We start from the raw sequence: 18,325 nt of genomic DNA on the forward strand, positions 1-18,325 counted from the left end.
AGCTTAGAAAATATAAATTATCTATCAAGCACATTTATATCATTATGAAATCCCGATAATCCAAAAAAAAAATGGTAAATTCATAGATCGTAAGAAGCCACTACTTCTAAAACAATTGTCGATTCGTGGATATAACCAGAATACATACCATGCCAAGTAGTTGGACAGTTCTTTCACTTCCAATGCATACAATCGATACTCTCTAACATTCATGGAAATTCACGTTTCTCACCAACTGCGAGCAATCTAGCAATGTCATCATTGTTGGGTTTCCTTAATTACTCTTCATAAAAAATTGAAATAACAGCTTTGTCAAAACATTTAGGCTTTTTAATGTGATAATCTCTCAAATCTTCAAATATTCATCTATAAAATTAGTTGTAACATCATATGCAAGCATCCTCAGAGTAGCTGTTACTTTTTGAAGGAAAGAAAAACCAAGCCTTCCAGAACTATCTCGTCTTTGGACAAAATAAGATTCATAGGCTTCTATCGCAGCTTGGATATGAAGAAATAGAGAATGAATTTATTCAAAACCTCATTCATAAAGTATTTGTGAGGAAAGATTGGAGGATCAACAAAATAGTCACGAAAAAGATTTTGGTGTGGTTGCAATTGACCGCACTTGATGAATCTACGTGATTTTTTATTAGAACCATGTAAGTTTAATCTTTCTTCTTCTAGAACAAGTTATCTCGATATTTTAAATTTTTCTTCAGAATCTGAATCGATAAGTGCAATTTTGTGAAAAAATAAACGATCCATTGAGAGAAAATGAAAAAAAAAATGATTTCACAAAGACACTTGACTTGAAATAAATGAAATTGTTAAGGAAATGTTATATTTTACAGTAGAAGAATATAACTATTGGAAAAACATAGTCGTTGAAAAAATATATCCATTGGAGAAATATAGCCGTTAGAAAAAATAAGGCTAAAAAAATATATCCTTTGGAAAGATATGACCATTGAAAAAAAATATCGGTTAGAAGAATATGACCTTGTAAAAAAAAAATACTATTAGAAAATTATATCCGTTAGAATAATATGAACGTTAGAAAATTAATATGTAATTTTTTAATAATAAATAAATATTTAAATTACAATTAGAATTAATAAAAATTTTAGAATTAATATTTTAATAAAATAATGATAAATTTGAAGAATTTGTTATTTGGTCATGTTGTTGAAAAATGGCTAGCTAATTTATAAAAGTGAATTTCTTAGTCAAATTTTAGCCAAACTTTAGCTAGGCCACTACTCATACTCTATTCTTTTATCAACTTATTAAATCATATAATTGCATAATTGTATGAGTAATGCTACTTATCATCTCAATTTTCATTATTTTCTTATCATTTCATGATGTGATATTAAATGATTAAGGATTATTTATTATATTTTATTTATGAATTTATCATCTAATGTCATATTATAGAATGACAAGAAGATAATAAGAAAATGAATGATGAATAGATTTTTTCTATTTGTATTAGTTGATGTAGAAATGTTTTACACAATTATTCGCGCTTCTAATACAGTACTGACAGGCGACATCCGTGCCCATTTTAAATAGCAACAAGAGAGCACCCTCATTACCCACTAGCTCTTAGAACATTTCCATTGGGTTCCCCATATCTCTCCCATCCCTATAATTTAGGAAAACTTTTACGATTTTGGAGAAAAACCTCTCCATCCCAATCCTTATTTTGCGGTTTGGGTTTACGGTGTGTACAGTCGGTTTGGCCTTCGTTCCGCGTCTTCTTCTCGCAATACCAACGATCGCAGCCCCTCTCCATCGACAATTTTTGTAAGTTTGATTTCAGTTTCTTCAAAATCGTTACCGTTTCTCTTTTCCCTCATTTTTTTGTATTTTTTTTGGAATATCTCTCTCCTTCTCTATTTTTCTCTTCCTCTCGACGCCGTGATCAAGGTAAGTATGTGATGGAGAGCCTACAACTCTCTCTCTGCGTCGGCGATGTCTTCGTTGTTTGGCTACCGAGAAAGCTTGTAATGCTTTCACCAACTTCAATTTTTTTTTTTGTCACTATTGTTTATATTTATGATTTTGGGTTTTGTTTGAGAAAATTACTTCTCATTTTTTCTTGGATTGCCATCGATTTGTCTGTATTATTTTAGCTGTCGAGAAAGTGATGATGCTTGACACTATTTTTTTTTAATTACTATGTTTCTCTCATTGAGAAACCAATCGTTTTTCTTGATCGATCTATTCATTTAGACTTGGGATTGTGGATTTTTTAGGATGATCTGCATTGAGTTTTTGGCTGTGTTGACTGTTTGGCTGTCGAGAAAGTGATGAGCAATTTCACAATGATTTTTTTTTAAAATTTGTTTCTTTCAATGTTGTCCAACCAATTTTGTTGATCAATTGTTTGTGGTTTGCGATTGTGGCTTTTTGAGGATACTCTGCGGTGGGTTTTGGGCTGTGTATGTGGTTGATTGTGTTGACTGTTTGGCTGCCGAGAAATTGATGATGCTTTTACACGATTTTATTTTTTAATTTGTTTCTCTTATTGATGTTCAACCGTTTTTCCTGAGGAAAATTTGGTGGAGTTTGTGGTTATAAAATTTGTAAGGTTTTTTATTTTGAGGAGAATTTGGTAGAGTTTGTGGCTATGTAATTTGTGGGAGTTTTTGGTTTTGAAAAGAATTTTATGGATATTGTGCTCATAGAATTAAGAGAAAACAATAATAATAAAATAATAGAAAAATATTATTTAATATAATAGAGATTGAGATTGAAAATGTAATGTATGAAATTTTTTAAAAATGAATAAAATTTAGAAAAAATTTTAAAAAGTGTGATTTTTAATTAAATTATAAGAAATATATGAGTGGAATATATAATGCTCTTTTCCGTTCAAGTTAGCGCAAGCGAACCACGCAAAGACAAGACGACACACTTCGAGAGAGATGGAAGAGTTGAAACCGAAGCCGGCAAATTCATCCCCTCTAACCCCAATAGGCTTCCTGGATAGAGCAGCTGCTGTCTACGGCGATTGCCCTTCTGTCGTCTACAACGACACCACCTACACTTGGTCGCAGACCCACCGCCGATGTCTCCAATTAGCCTCGTCTCTCTCTTCCCTCGGCATCAAGAGCGGCCACGTTGTCTCCGTTCTGGCTCCGAACCTCCCCGCCATGTACGAGCTCCACTTCGCCGTACCCATGGCCGGCGCCATCCTCAACACTATCAACACCCGTCTTGATGCCCGCATGGTCTCCATCATTCTCCGTCATGGCGAATCAAAGCTCGTCTTCGTTGACCACCTCTGTCGCAATCTTGCTGTAGAAGCCCTCTCTTTGTTCCCTCCACACGTCCAGCCCCCAGATCTTATCCTCATTACGGATGACGAGGTCTCACTGACAGTACCATCATCGTCGTCGGCCGATCATTTCCTTGCCACTTACGAAGGAGTAGTAGAGAAAGGCGATCCTGAGTTCAAGTGGGTCCGCCCGAAGAGCGAGTGGGACCCCATGGTTTTGAACTACACTTCCGGTACAACCTCCTCTCCTAAAGGTGTGGTACACTGCCACAGGGGAGTATTTATCGTAGCTCTTGATACCCTCATAGACTGGGCTGTACCAAAACATCCTGTTTACTTATGGACCCTACCGATGTTTCACGCCAATGGCTGGAGCTTCCCTTGGGGCATGGCAGCTGTTGGTGGAACCAACGTCTGCCTCCGTAAATTCGACGGTCACACAATCTACCGCCTCATTGAAAGACACGGCGTGACTCACATGTGTGGTGCTCCTGTGGTGCTCAACATGCTATCCAACTCTTCTGATTACAATAAGCGATCGCTCAGAAAACCCGTTCATATCCTCACAGCCGGGGCTCCACCACCGGCGAGTGTACTGCTTAAAACCGAGTCAGTGGGTTTTGCAGTGAGTCACGGTTACGGGTTGACTGAAACGTGTGGAATCGTGGTGTCATGCGCCTGGAAACCACAATGGAACAGGTTTCCTGCGTCGGAGAGAGCTAGGCTAAAGGCAAGACAGGGAGTGAGGACGGTCGGGATGACTGAAGTGGACGTGGTGGATGCGGAGTCAGGAGAGAGTGTGAAACGAGACGCGTTAACACCCGGTGAAGTCGTACTAAGAGGTGGGTGTGTGATGCTGGGTTATCTGAAAGATCCGGAGGGGACCTCCAATTGCATGAGAGACAATGGTTGGTTTTACACTGGGGACGTGGGAGTCATGCACCCAGATGGTTATTTGGAGATCAGGGATCGGTCAAAGGATGTGATCATAAGCGGTGGAGAGAATTTGAGCAGCGTGGAGGTGGAGTCGGTGCTGTATTCGCATCCGGCGGTTAACGAGGCGGCCGTAGTGGGTCGGCCGGATGAGTTCTGGGGAGAGACGCCTTGTGCGTTTGTGAGCTTGAAGGATGATGCTAGGATGGCAACTGAGAAAGAGATCATAGAATTTTGTAGGGCTAAGTTGCCGCACTACATGGTGCCCAAGACGGTGGTGTTCAGGGATGATTTGCCCAAGACTTCTACCGGGAAGATCCAGAAGTTTGTGCTCAGAGAGATTGCCAAGAGCATGGGATCTTCAAGAGCTAGTCGGATGTAGTAGTCACAGTATCGCATGATCCTTGTCTAGATTTACCCAGTCTTCAGTTCTTGTTAATTCTCACGTTGTAAGGGAACAGTGATAATAGCTATAAAGTAACGCTAATCATATGATTTATGATATGATATTAAGTGATTGAAAATTATTTATTATATTATATTTATTAATTTATTATTTAATATTATATCATAAAAAAAATCATTTAATACTCTTTTGTTAATTTAAGTTAAATCTGCTCTATGCTTTTTTGATGCGACTACATAAATTATCATCAAAATTAACTTTTCCGCAGATAAATACAAAGTTAGTTGACACGCACCATCAAAGACCTTCAGGTCAAAATATACATGAAATTGATTTTTTTTTTTTTTTAATTGACAGCGTTAGGGGACGTTGATTGACTCATAAAGGGGCCGCGAATAAGAACGCTAAAAATGCGAACTATTTTTTTTTTAAAATAAAAGGATATTAATTAGAAACAAAGTGTGACATGATCAGACGGTTATGCTAATTCTGCTACAAATTAAAACAATTAAATCAAATTAATTAAAAATTTAAATGAATCTCAACAACCGATCAATGAAGAGTAGGTAGGAGTGGAAAAGTAGAGAGAGATGTGTATCGATTGACGAAGCAGTACATTATTAATTGATTAGTGAGCACTCCCATGCATTGTGCGAGTCTGTGGGACCCTGCCAAGGAGTACAGCGTGAATCATATTTTTAGGTAAGGAAATTTCGTGGCTGATTCCCTTGTGAAGACTAGAGTTAAGGGTTTAGAAATGGACTGATATGGATATAGTTGCATGTTACCTACCAGACCTGGCTTTTTTGTTTATATGTTTATTTGTATCCTCAGGCATATGGATGTAATCACGATTTTTTTTCATCATTAGTTCAGATTCGTTCTCTTCTTAAAAAATAAAAAAAAAGTCTGTGGGACCCATGTAGCTATTACCATTTGCGAGTACTTTGCGTGGCTTTGGAATCTCCACTACTACTCCATCGCTGAAGCTTTATTTCTACTCGCATGCATGTGATGAGATAGCAGCTCAAAATGCATATCAGGCATTCGACAAAATGCTCAAAGGAAGAAACAGTTTTTATTTCCTCTGTTATCTCATGTTTCTACTGTGCCTTTACATTGTTAATTTATATACAGACGTTTACATTTAGAGCTTTGCTACACAACCTCCACCACACTCCACACTTTTTTAAATTTTTTAAATTTTTAATATTTTTTTAAAATTTTTTTTTGAGTTTATTCTTTTTAAATTATTTTAAATTTTTTATTCATTATTTATATAATAAATATTTAATAAAAGAAAAAAATAATAAAAATTAAAAATAATATAGAGTGTAGAGGTTGTATGAATAGTAAGAGGTTGAGTAGATTTTTTGTTAGATTTAACCGTTTCCCACAATTGTAGGATCAATTGCCACCTGTCCCACCAGAAATGTATTTTTTCATTCTAGAATATTCTTCATTACTCTGCTGTACATTTCTTGCTTTTGCTGTGCATGTAGTCGACTTGATGTGTGCCTCTGTTGTGCATGTATTTGTACTTTTTTTTTTTTTTTTTTTTAAGAAGACGGAACCCCAATTTTATTAATTGTCCTCACTTGTGGCGGAGGAAAACTATAGTTACAAACACGACACCTGGAAGGTACATAAAAGCTAAAACTAGAAAATAGAACCCAGACATCAAAACCAGTATAACCATATAAAGTACACGGTCTTAAGAAAGATACATAACCTACATCCGAACAAGCCAAAGAGGGAAACCTGCAAAAAGCCAAGCACACAAGAAAAAAGAGACGCAAATAACGAGGGAGCAATGAGAGACAAGTAAATAACGCAAAACAAACTAGGAACGAATCTTAGGATATCCTTAGGTAGGGCATACAGGGCTTCGTTTGGAAGTTGAGCTCATCTCAACTCATCTCAATTCATCATTACAACTTTTTCAAATCCCAACATAAAATATAATAAACAATTCAACTTTTTCAAATCTCAAAATAATAATAATAATAAACAATAATATTCTAATAATATTTTATCATCTCAACTCAACTCAACTCAACTCACTTCAACATCCAAACCCTAATTTGTCCATACGGAGAAGACCCCTCAACAGGCTAGGCAGCATGTGAATATCAGACCAATCAGAGTTCAAACCTTCAGCCCCACACTTAGCTAGAAAGTTAGCCATAGCATTACCTTCACGAAAAATATGATTCACTGTATACTCCAGGCTATTAAGATGTTCTTGTAAATCCTCCCAGAAGTCTTCTAAATACCAAATAGGACACTTATTCTTTACAATCCAATTAACCACCAGTTGAGAGTCAGTCTCTATTTGAACATGATAAAATCCAAGCACGTGACATCTGCGAACACCTTCCAATAAGCTGCTGAGTTCTGCAAAATTATTGGTACCCAAACCCAAGGGAACAAAGTAAGCCAGAAGTAATCTACCATCCTCATCCCGAATAACACCCCTAGCGCCAGAAGTGCCAGGGTTCTCGAAACTACTACCATCGGTATTGAGTTTTACCCGGCCCTAAAGAGGCCGGTGCCATTTTACCACCCGGACCCTCTTGGGCTTAGGGAACAAGACTGAGATATCCAGTTTATTCAAAATATCCATATCCTGGGTGGAAAGAGAAAACACTTTCATGATCTGGTTCATGATGCGCCGGAGCCAAAGTTTAATAGCGTGTCATACTAACTCTTTTGAATGAGCCTTATCTTCATACCGGGCTTTACAGCGCCTCTCCCAAAGTTTCCAGGAAATAATAGAGGGCATAAGGTCAAAGATGATTATAACCTGTGAAGACTTACCCGCACGACGAAACCAAAAATTAATTTGATCATTCCAAGTGTAGAAAGAGACCATATGAACCCCTAGATGAGTGGCCACTAGACGCCAAATGTGTCTAGCGAAATCCCCTATGCAGAGCACATGGTTCAAGTCCTCAAAATGACCATTTTGACAGCAATTATATTTAGAGGCCATTGAGACACCCACCATTCTAATATTCTCGTCAACACTGAGGCAATTATTAGTAGCCTTCCACATCATGATGGAAATCTTATTGGGTAGATTAGTATACCATATCCACTGAGCCCGGGGTAAAGGAGGCGCCTGAATCCTTATACAGTCCCTGGCGCTCTTAGTAGTAAATTTGCCCTCCTTATCCTTCAACCAAACAAGCGCATCTTGACCCTCCTTCCGTCTATCCAAAAAATCATACAGTTCATTGGCTTTCTGATGGCCCACTAATTTGTTCAGAAGAGAAATATCCCACCTATTCTCAATGCGACACTCATTTATCTTAATCAATGGGTGGTCAACCACATGAAATTGACCATAGAGCAGACCTTTCTCGTCCCAATTGTTATACCAGAAGGAGATATTACCTTCTTGTATGACCAAATGATTGCTTGACTCATCTTCTTCCTTAACAGCATGGATGCACTTTGAAAAAGAAAACAAAAGCAAAGACGACCCACTTGTCTTTTGATTAAGGTCTAGTGCTCATCACATCATGCCTGTGTAGGACCTGTTTTATGACGAAACTGCAGGATGAAGCAGTACTTGCAATGCTGCATCTTGGAATCCCGACGTTTTTACCAATTAATTTTCCTTTTGAAACGAAATGCGGGATAAATACGATATATATATGTATGTATATATGTAAAACAAATAATCCATGTATATATATATATACGTATATATAATATATATCTTTTAAAATTATAATGTTTAACAGCTACCAAAGGTTTTAACTCTGGTCTGATCTGATCTAATTCTTGTTAGATCTGGTGACTGACGTACTTGTTATACGATGAGAAACACGTATTAATTTTAGTGTAACATGTTATAATTTATCAAATGGATTATTCAGTTCCAGCATATATAAAATATAAATTTTATAAAAATTCTGTCAAATTTTAAAATGAAAAATTAATTGACCAAACATTTAAAAAAAAAAAAATCTACGCCTACTACGTGTCAAATTTACTAGGTGCATATATGCAATAGTAAAAAAAATTTTACATCATGTACTACGTGTAAAGTTCCAGTGGCCACTGATTCCCGAGACCAATGTACGCTCCGCCACAATGACGCCGTGTTAAATGGCAAGCTTCACGCGTAGATCAGAGAGTGAGAGATCAGATAGTGGTGTGTGGAAAATAAGTAGGAGGTATTGAGAACGAAGATCCGCATATCGGGAAATTAAGATGGATACCCACGGAGAGGGAAAAAAGGATGGAGATCACGGGGCGACGGTGTCCGCTGAAGAAGCAGCAGCAGATCAGAAGAAGGGATTCACGGAAACATCGTCGGTAGAGGAAATATTCGCGAGCAAGGCAGTGCCTACATGGCAGAAGCAGCTAACGTTGAGGGCTTTTGTGGTGAGCTTCGTGCTTGGCATTCTTTTCACCTTCATAGTGATGAAACTGAACCTGACCACCGGTATCATTCCGTCCCTCAACGTCTCGGCGGGGCTGCTGGGCTTCTTCTTTGTCAAGACATGGACCAAGTTACTCGAGAAGGCCGGGATGCTGAGGCAGCCCTTCACCCGGCAAGAGAACACTGTTATTCAGACCTGCGTCGTTGCTAGCTCCGGCATCGCTTTCAGCGGTACTACTACTATTTCTATTAATTGCGCCATGCATCTCCTTTCATAAATTTAATATTGCTCTTAATTTATTTATTTATTTGCTTTAATTTGTAGAATATTATATTGGATAAAATTGTAAGCCTCCATGCATGCACGCACGCACGCGCTTATTAGTATCGGATCGATCGATGAATTCTGTTCTTGTCATGCTTTGATTAATTCGGTTGAAGATGCAATTTCCATTCGTCGGGCCTCTGAAATTCATGAAAGAAAGAGCGTCACGTTACAGAATCTGGGGTGGCTGCAGCCTGGGGGCCCGGGGGTGTTAATTTGAGATCATATTGTTTTCTTTAGGAGTTGGATCGATGTTGAAATCTAATTTTGATTAAAGACAATCTCTTTTTTTTTTTCCCTTAAGGTTAAATATATATAATCGGATTCACAAGTAGTTCATAATATATGGGACCGTGTGATCGAAGATCAGGATGGATGTTCATTATAAGTTTCATGGTGACGCATACGAGTTAATTAATTTCGTGCATGCATATGTGGCTCCCAATCATTAGTGGTATAATTGTAGACACGTCTCATGCAAGTCCTGATATCGGGCAGACAAATTAATGAGAGATAAGCATCAATCTTTGTTATTGATCTTGATCTGCTTCTTTTGCATGATCTGATCTTTTTTCTGGCTATGGCTATATATATACGTGGTCACTGTGGTAGTGGGTCGATCGGTGTAGAGTTGAGTCAAAAGGTATGGTATAGCACAGCCTTTTCGAGGCGAGCCTCTGGGATCTCCTGTAAACCCCCATGATGTGGTAAATGGAGGATATCAGGGGAAGCAGTTTAGTGGAGACTCGCCTGCAGAGAGCCGGATGAGGGGAGACCTTCACGTCCGGTTTACCTTCAATCCGTCTTTGTCTTGGTTGTGTATTACATTCTTAACATCTTTTTTGTGTCTTTGATCAAAACTACGTCATATATATTAATATATCCTACAGGACATGTAACATGCAGCAGCTCATTCGTAAAAGATATAGCGTACAGCCGCCAAGATATAACATATATCGTTTCTTTAACGATAATATCATGTATGTATGAAGTAGATCATCGATGTGATCCGGGCCAAACATGGAACAAGTACTCGAACAGGATTATTATTTGATTTTGCGAGATAATTAAATTATACTATGTTAATGGTCTGAAAAATGTGTTCTAACAACTGTTTAAATACAAATATAATGTAGCCGAAGAAAGAACATGAAGTATAGAAACAAAAAAAAAAAACATAATGCATGCAGAAGATCAGGCCCGTACTGAGCTCTGGCCCTAGGACTATGTAACATTAATCTAGGATTGCACACCTTTCTCTAATTCATTAATTAGCATCGCATAAAATCTTCACATGCATGTAAATTTTAATTAATTAATACAAAACTAACGATAGATTTACCAAATTAACATAGATAAACAAACAACCATGCAAATGAATGACAGAGCAGGAGTTGAAGTCAAAATTATTAATTAACAGCCTAATTATAATCAAATAAAGACAAAAACATTTGCAGGCACACCTGCCAACCCGTAAGTTTTTATGTTCCCCATGTCATATATATTCTGAATACACATATATATATATATATATTTATTTATATATTTATATTCTGAATAATGAGCAGGTGGCTTTGGCAGTTACCTCTTTGGGATGAGTGAAGTTGTTGCCAAACAATCTACTGAAGCTAACAATGCTCAAAATATCAAGAACCCAACACTGGGATGGATGATTGGGTTTCTATTTGTTGTTAGCTTTCTTGGTCTCTTTTCGGTTGTGCCTCTTCGAAAGGTAACATACTAACAAACCCGCACTTGTCACATCATGAGCCATTTGATCTTGAAATATACAGACTACCACTTAAACATGATCTTTTCATCTATATGTAGATATTTTAAGTTTTAATATCACATAAAGACCAAGGTATAGTATTCCTTTTTTTTTTTTTTTCTTTTTTGGGTGTACATGAACATGTGCATGTATCTGCAATTTAAGCACTTATATATTAATTTTTTTGCCTTATTTATCACATAGTGGTCTATATGTGATAAAGAAATGTTTTAATTATAAAGAGATTTTATAAAAATAAACTTACAATCTGATGTGTATTGACGTGATATGTTAGATTATAAAACTACTTTTATTATAAAATAAATCTAATATATCATAGAAAAATATGTCTAAATTTACTTTTTTTAAATCTCTATATAGTTGTAGCAATCAGATTCTGTTTCCAATTTCGAAGTCTCTGTTCAGAGTTTTTTTTTTTTTTTTCCCCAATATATCTAAGGTACGATTCGTTACAGATTATGGTCATAGACTTCAAATTGATTTATCCAAGTGGCACAGCAACTGCCCACCTCATCAACAGCTTTCACACTCCTCAGGGTGCCAAGCTAGCGAAGTAATGCCTCGACCCTCCTCCACAATGCAGTTTCCTTATAATTAAGTTCACTGACACATTAACTTAGTGCTCATAACTTTTCTGTCAATCTCACAATATTATAGGAAACAAGTGAGTGCATTGGGAAAGTTCTTCTCCTTTAGCTTTTTCTGGGGCTTCTTCCAATGGTTCTTTACTGCAGGTGATGGTTGTGGATTTGTAAACTTCCCTACATTTGGTCTCAAAGCCTATGATAACAGGTACATATATTAAAAATTATAATCTTTAGTTCATATTCTGAATAAAAATAGAGACTGAATATTTTGTGGCCAAAATCCAGGTTTTACTTTGATTTCTCAGCTACTTATGTTGGCGTTGGAATGATCTGTCCATATTTAATTAACATATCTCTGCTTGTCGGAGCCATTCTTTCATGGGGTATCATGTGGCCACTGATAGATGCCAAAAAAGGCTCATGGTACCCTGCAGAACTCAGCAGTAGCAGCCTACATGGCCTGCAAGGTTACAGGGTAACTCATCTTAATTTCTATGTTCAAAAGCTTAATTAATTAGGTACTGTTGAAGTACTGATCGCAAAGGACGTTTATGATTTTATGAACTACTGCTTCTTTTTCCTTTTGTCATAGGTCTTCATAGCTATAGCCATGATCCTCGGCGATGGTCTCTACAACTTTTTTAAGGTCCTTGGTCACACTCTATGTGGTTTGTATCACCAACTACAAAACAAAGACTCGGCCTCAGTTCTCTCCGTATCAGATGATCGGTCCTCCCCTGTAATGCCTCCGTCACTGTCTTACGATGACCAACGTCGGACCCAACTATTTCTCAAGGACCAGATTCCAACATGGTTTGCTATAGCTGGTTATGTCACCATAGCAATTATATCTGCTGCCACACTTCCTCACATATTTCCCCAGCTCAAGTGGTACTATATTGTGGTGATTTACATTACAGCACCAACACTAGCCTTTTGTAATGCTTATGGTTGCGGCTTGACAGACTGGTCATTGGCATCCACATATGGAAAGCTGGCCATCTTCACCATTGGGGCATGGGCAGGGGCCTCACATGGTGGGGTTCTCGCAGGTTTAGCGGCCTGTGGAGTCATGATGAACATTGTTTCGACGGCATCTGACTTGATGCAGGACTTTAAGACGGGCTATATGACGTTGGCTTCGCCAAGGTCAATGTTTGTGAGTCAAGTTATTGGGACCGCAATGGGTTGCATTATTTCTCCTTGCGTCTTTTGGCTCTTCTACAAGGCCTTCAAGGATCTTGGATCTCCTGGTTCAGAATACCCAGCTCCTTATGCTCTCGTTTACCGTAATATGTCAATTCTCGGGGTTGAGGGGTTCTCGTCTTTGCCGAAGCACTGCCTCACGCTTTGCTACGCTTTCTTCGCTGCAGCCATAGTTATCAACGGGATCAGAGATTTAGTGGGAAAGAAGAGGGCTAACTTTATTCCACTTCCCATGGCAATGGCAATACCCTTTTATCTTGGAGCATACTTTGCCATTGATATGTGTGTGGGGAGCTTGATCTTGTTTGTGTGGCAGAAGACAAACAGGGCTAAGGCTGATGCATTTGGACCTGCTGTAGCGTCCGGGTTGATTTGTGGTGATGGGATTTGGACTTTGCCAAGTTCAATACTCGCTTTGGCAGGTGTTAATCCACCCATTTGCATGAAATTTCTGTCTAGTGGAATGAATGCAAAGGTGGATGATTTCTTAGCTTCTTAAGTACTAATTAGTCTCGTAGTACTGCTCACGTATTTCTGTCTAGCGCTTTAGTCTCGTACCACTACGACGTTTGTGTGTTGTGGGTACTGGTACGTACTTTCTATTTCTTAATGTTTGTTGAAATTTTATGCATTTGTGTGATAGATTTCTATATATAGTTCATTTATAATATTGATACTTGCTATCATATGGTATACGAATTAAAGTAAGTGGTAGAAACACCAAATAGTAATTAATTAATAGATCGATAACATTTGATATTATCTTTTATTACGTTATCTGAGGCCTAATTTGAATATTGAAATAAGATTAGATGAAAGTTGAATAAAATATTATTATAAAATTATTTTTATTTTAGAATTTAAAAAAATTAAATTATTTATTATATTTTATTTAAAAATTAAAAAAAAATTATAATAATTAAATAAAATGAGTTGAGATTGTTTTAGTATCTAAACAATGCCTAATATTTCTCTGTCAAAGAATTAATATTTATATAGTCATTTGGCAGTACATGAATACATAACACACGAGGGATATATATATATGCGCCATATTAGTACTGTAACAAAAATAGAGGAAAACAAATTGGAGGCCGAATGAAGGAGTTAGCTACATACGATCCTCCGATTACTTATTCTAGGGAACAGAGACAAGAATCTCGATCGAGTAAAAAAAAAAAACTCAAAATAAAAAATAAAAAATGTGAAAAAATATTATAGCCATGGCATAATATATATAAGATATACGTACGTATTAAAATACAGGAAATAATTATAATCGATCTATAGCCTAAGCCTGAACTTACAGCTAGTACTACGAGTAGAAATTCCGTTATTAGGAGAAAGGCTATCCACCACCAGACGGCACCTGACCCTGAACTTGATCTTAAACAGCTTCAATTTTCCAAGCTTTATCCTCACCGGCTGATTAACCCTAAGAGTGAGTGGAACACCTCCCGTCTCTTGCAGCTGCTGTTGGAGTGTAGTCAGCAGGCCTGTGGCGTTCTGCGTTTGTCCTGTCATATCCACGTTAAGCACCGTCGTGTTCCGGTGTCCCTGGTAGAATTTTGGCAGTGCTCCTTGGCATAGTTTTCTGTCTGTGTACCACACGCCTATATTGCTCCCACCCTCATAGTATATTCCAATCTTCTTGTTTGGATTCCTTGCAGTGATCGTCACGTCGAACGTTGCGTATAAGCTGTCATCGCTGCTGAGATTGAATTGGGTAATTTGTATCGTGTCTACCGAGTACTTGGGAAGTTTTGGTCGGAACACCAGGAAGATTATCCCAACAATAATACCGATGATGATTATTAGGAGCACTAGGAGGCATACTGTCCAACACAGGCATCTGCAGAGGCAGCTTCTCTTCTTCTTAGGTGGTTTTGATTGCGTCACAGGGATGGTCGGTTGGAATGGAGCTGGGTGCTGGTGCTGCACCTCTTCGACTTTATCGGATTTAGACGTCCCCGGTGGCACCAACGGAGACTTCGGGCTTGTCTGGGGTGCCTCAACATCGTGAACGGGATGAACTTTCAGATGATCAGCCATTAATGAACGCTCAAGAAAAATAGTAAATGCAGTAGTTAAGATCGATTGGGAAGAACGTACGTCGCAGAATGAAGTTAATGCTTCGGGTTGCTGTTGTATAAATATATATTAGTATGGTTTGAAGGAAAGTTGTGCAACGTCTTCTGGCGGCTGAATTGAAGTTTCCTCTTTCTGACTTTTTTGGAGGTCGTTGATGTGTGCTACGCTTTCAAGGAAGTCTTTTATTTCTACGGGGGAGTCGTTCTTACAATATGCGTATGTTCCAGAAAGTTTGTATTCTACAACGCGTCTTTATGCCAAGTAACAATTCGTCGCAGTATATTAATTAATTTTCTTATCCCGGGTTAGCAGATGTTACACATTTCTATATATGAACAATAATTTTATTTACAATAATTTTTATATATTTTATATATATTTTATTGATATGATTGATCAGATCAATTATTTTATATTAAAAAAAATAAAATAATCAATCATATTAACAAAATATATACAAAAATATACAAAAATAAAAATACACTAAAATGATTATATATAACAAAACTCTTATATAAAATATATATCCATATTGAGTAATGTTATATACAGTCGTAAAATGCGCAAACGTCGTGCAGTCATTTTGAAAAAGAATAGAATCCACTCATAAAAAATTAATTTCTTTTCATGTGAGTCTTATATTATTTATTTTTTTTAAAATGATTACACGACGCTTGCACATTCACAATTACAAATATCATTTCTATCCATATATATATATATGTCTATTTCCGTGTAATCTGCGTTACTAATTTGATTATCAAATAATGTGTCGACTCACGTCATAGCCTTCTCCCGGCCGGCCCATACACGGCTTTATAAAATTGTTATATAAGCATCTGTAGCCACGTGTTGAGGATTAATGCGATATATATAAGGATTTCAAGCATATGATGATCTTGTGATTGAAAAAAAAGACCCCAACAGCGTCATGATCATCTAGATCATGATCGATCAATGTCTTATATATAATATAGGCTTAATTTTCTAAACATGCATATTGGTGGAATATTAGACGGTAGCAGTTAGCTGCTAGTTTGGTGTAGATGCAGCATGAAGTTACTTATTTGACTTGTCTACCTAGTTCTACTTTTTATCGTCTCTTCGATCCCACGAATGATGACTTCTACTTGGATCATTTCCCACCCAATTAACTAATTTAGATACATGCGATATTTTGAAATATACCTAATTTCCATGCATGTTAATATATTATATATATATATATATAATTTTGGTGTCATTATCAATAGATTTAGTAGTCGAGCCCAATTAGTCTTGTTTGGCTACATAATTCATCTTATCTCATTTAATCATTATAAATTTTTTAAATTTTTATATAAAATATAATAAATAATTTATCATTTTTAAATATAAAAACAATAATAATAATAATAAATAATACTTTATTCAATTTTTATCTAATCTCATCTCATTTCATTTATACAATCAAATATGACAGTCACATGAGAACAAAGAATAGAACCTTAATTTTTATTTTTTTTTCAATTAAGCACCTATATATTAGAAAAATATAATACTCATCAGGGCGGGCCGGGACCGAGCCAACCAACACAAGGAGGCTAAAGAGGACTGATCTAATATTTCAAAGGAGCGAAAAGTCGATCCACTAGTTTTGCAATTAATTGCAAGTATATATATATATATATATATATATAATTGCTTCCATACAGCTTGGAAATTAAGGGAAATAACATTTTTTGTATTGAAAATTAATTAAGAGGTGGAGGAGTATAAGCAATCTTTCTGATCTAGTTTATAGGAAAGAATGAGTGTTTGGCGTGCAGCCACATTGCAATTAGCTAGCTAGGCATTAATGTTACGGATTCTAATGATGGAGATGGTCAAGTCCATGCACGCGACGCTAAGCTTCCCCGCTAGCTGATCTAGATCTGCCCCTCCAAATGGAATACGCTACATATATATATATATATTTTAAAGAAAGAATTAGAACATGAAAAAGTCATGCCAATCAGTCAATTACTCCATCCCCAACAACACGTGACATATATATGATCTATAGATTCTAGATTTTGTAATGGTGGGAGCGTGTAAAATATAAATACCTATTATTTTCTTTACCTTTATTGAATCAGGTGGTATTGGAAATTGCATTGACATCATGCCTGTCATCACCCCTTTTTTCTTTCCTTTAATTTTAAGTGATCTGTTTTAAAGAAGTATAAGTACCACTCATGTCGGGAAAATACATCTAAACAAAAAACATCATTATAACCATTTAAAAAATATATTTCAAATCATTAGATATGACTAGGAAGTAGCTAGCAAGGAAGGACAACATCTAAACAAAACAAATAAAGTCATTATTCGTTAAAAAGTGTTTTAAACCGTATGTTTTGGATCTCAATATGACATGACGAGTAATATACCCATAATAAATTATATAATAATATTATAAAAAGAAGATATTTTTATAAAATTATATTATTTTTATAAGATGTTTTATAAAAATATTTATCATTTAAAATATTATTGTACAATGTGTTGTATAAAATATTGTATGTAAATAATTTTCCATGACAATATATATATGATTTGTAAAAATCAACAAACTAGGTGTAATCAAGGGATGTGACCTAATTAGCATAACTCTTAATTTTTAAAATGGAAGTTTAAAGTTTGAAACTTCCTCTTTCAAAAAAAAAACCTTTGAATTTTTGAAGGGTGGGCCGGGCATTGTTCATGTGTCAAATAGTACGAGGTTATAATTAGTAAGTGGTAGAAGAAACGGCCCACATGCATATCCGTTGAGATAAGGGTAGGATCCACGATCTGCATGCATGAGTTGTTTCGGGCAAGCCCATTCTAATTCAGTAACGGGCCGGCCTCCTTCCTGTGAACATCTCCAACACAAGAACTCCATAAGAAGCCTATATACAGACATGATTTCCCAACACCCATATAATATTCATTTGTTTAACCTAACTCCAAACTGAATATTCTAATAACTACTTTTAGCAGTTCTCTATTGTATGGGACAGGCAGGAATTTATGATTAAGGTTCTGTAAATGGATCTGAATAATGCATCTGAAAAATCTCAAAATTATTGCGGGCGTTGTAAATGGCATACTCGTGAAAAAAATAAATTACTCCAAGGTTTTCTTCTTTGAAAAAAATCAGCTTTATAATATTGTGTAAAATAAGAGTTGATTATATAAAATTGGTATACCAACACTATCAAATCAACTAGATGTAAAATAATTGGATTCACGTACTCGCACAAAAATCTTTCTTTTTATTTTCCCAAAAAAAATTAAAAA

The 18,325-nt window shown here is 36.3% G+C and overlaps 3 protein-coding genes across 3 annotated transcripts; 2 read left to right on the forward strand and 1 right to left on the reverse strand.

The window, feature by feature from the left end:
- Positions 1 to 2,849: 2,849 nt before the first annotated feature.
- On the forward strand, positions 2,850 to 4,723 carry LOC109001361 (probable acyl-activating enzyme 5, peroxisomal). Its single transcript, XM_035688700.1, has one exon. It carries the CDS (start codon positions 2,934 to 2,936, stop codon positions 4,599 to 4,601), a length of 1,668 nt encoding a protein of 555 aa, XP_035544593.1. The 5' UTR covers positions 2,850 to 2,933; the 3' UTR covers positions 4,602 to 4,723.
- Positions 4,724 to 8,667: 3,944 nt separating this feature from the next.
- Positions 8,668 to 13,617, forward strand: LOC109001363 (probable metal-nicotianamine transporter YSL7). Its single transcript, XM_018978612.2, has 6 exons — positions 8,668 to 9,252; positions 10,915 to 11,078; positions 11,594 to 11,691; positions 11,796 to 11,930; positions 12,011 to 12,200; positions 12,318 to 13,617. The coding sequence occupies exons 1-6, from the start codon at positions 8,850 to 8,852 to the stop codon at positions 13,428 to 13,430; spliced, it is 2,103 nt and encodes a 700-aa protein (XP_018834157.1). The 5' UTR covers positions 8,668 to 8,849; the 3' UTR covers positions 13,431 to 13,617.
- Positions 13,618 to 13,956: 339 nt separating this feature from the next.
- On the reverse strand, positions 13,957 to 15,064 carry LOC109001366 (NDR1/HIN1-like protein 6). The gene has a single exon (XM_018978616.2). It carries the CDS (start codon positions 14,981 to 14,983, stop codon positions 14,216 to 14,218), a length of 768 nt encoding a protein of 255 aa, XP_018834161.1. The 5' UTR covers positions 14,984 to 15,064; the 3' UTR covers positions 13,957 to 14,215.
- Positions 15,065 to 18,325: the final 3,261 nt, after the last annotated feature.

The sequence above is a fragment of the Juglans regia genome, chromosome 1 (genome assembly GCF_001411555.2).
Source record: "Juglans regia cultivar Chandler chromosome 1, Walnut 2.0, whole genome shotgun sequence".
NCBI lineage: Eukaryota > Viridiplantae > Streptophyta > Magnoliopsida > Fagales > Juglandaceae > Juglans > Juglans regia.

Bases quoted from the DNA above. Each gene is read 5' to 3' on its own strand.
- LOC109001361 (XM_035688700.1), top strand. From the start codon at position 2,934: ATGGAAGAGTTGAAACCGAAGCCGGCAAATTCATCCCCTCTAACCCCA.
- LOC109001363 (XM_018978612.2), top strand. From the start codon at position 8,850: ATGGATACCCACGGAGAGGGAAAAAAGGATGGAGATCACGGGGCGACG. The intron at 11,931-12,010 runs GTACATATATTA...GCCAAAATCCAG, and splicing joins CTCAAAGCCTATGATAACAG to GTTTTACTTTGATTTCTCAG. The intron at 12,201-12,317 runs GTAACTCATCTT...CTTTTGTCATAG, and splicing joins ATGGCCTGCAAGGTTACAGG to GTCTTCATAGCTATAGCCAT.
- LOC109001366 (XM_018978616.2), bottom strand. From the start codon at position 14,983: ATGGCTGATCATCTGAAAGTTCATCCCGTTCACGATGTTGAGGCACCC.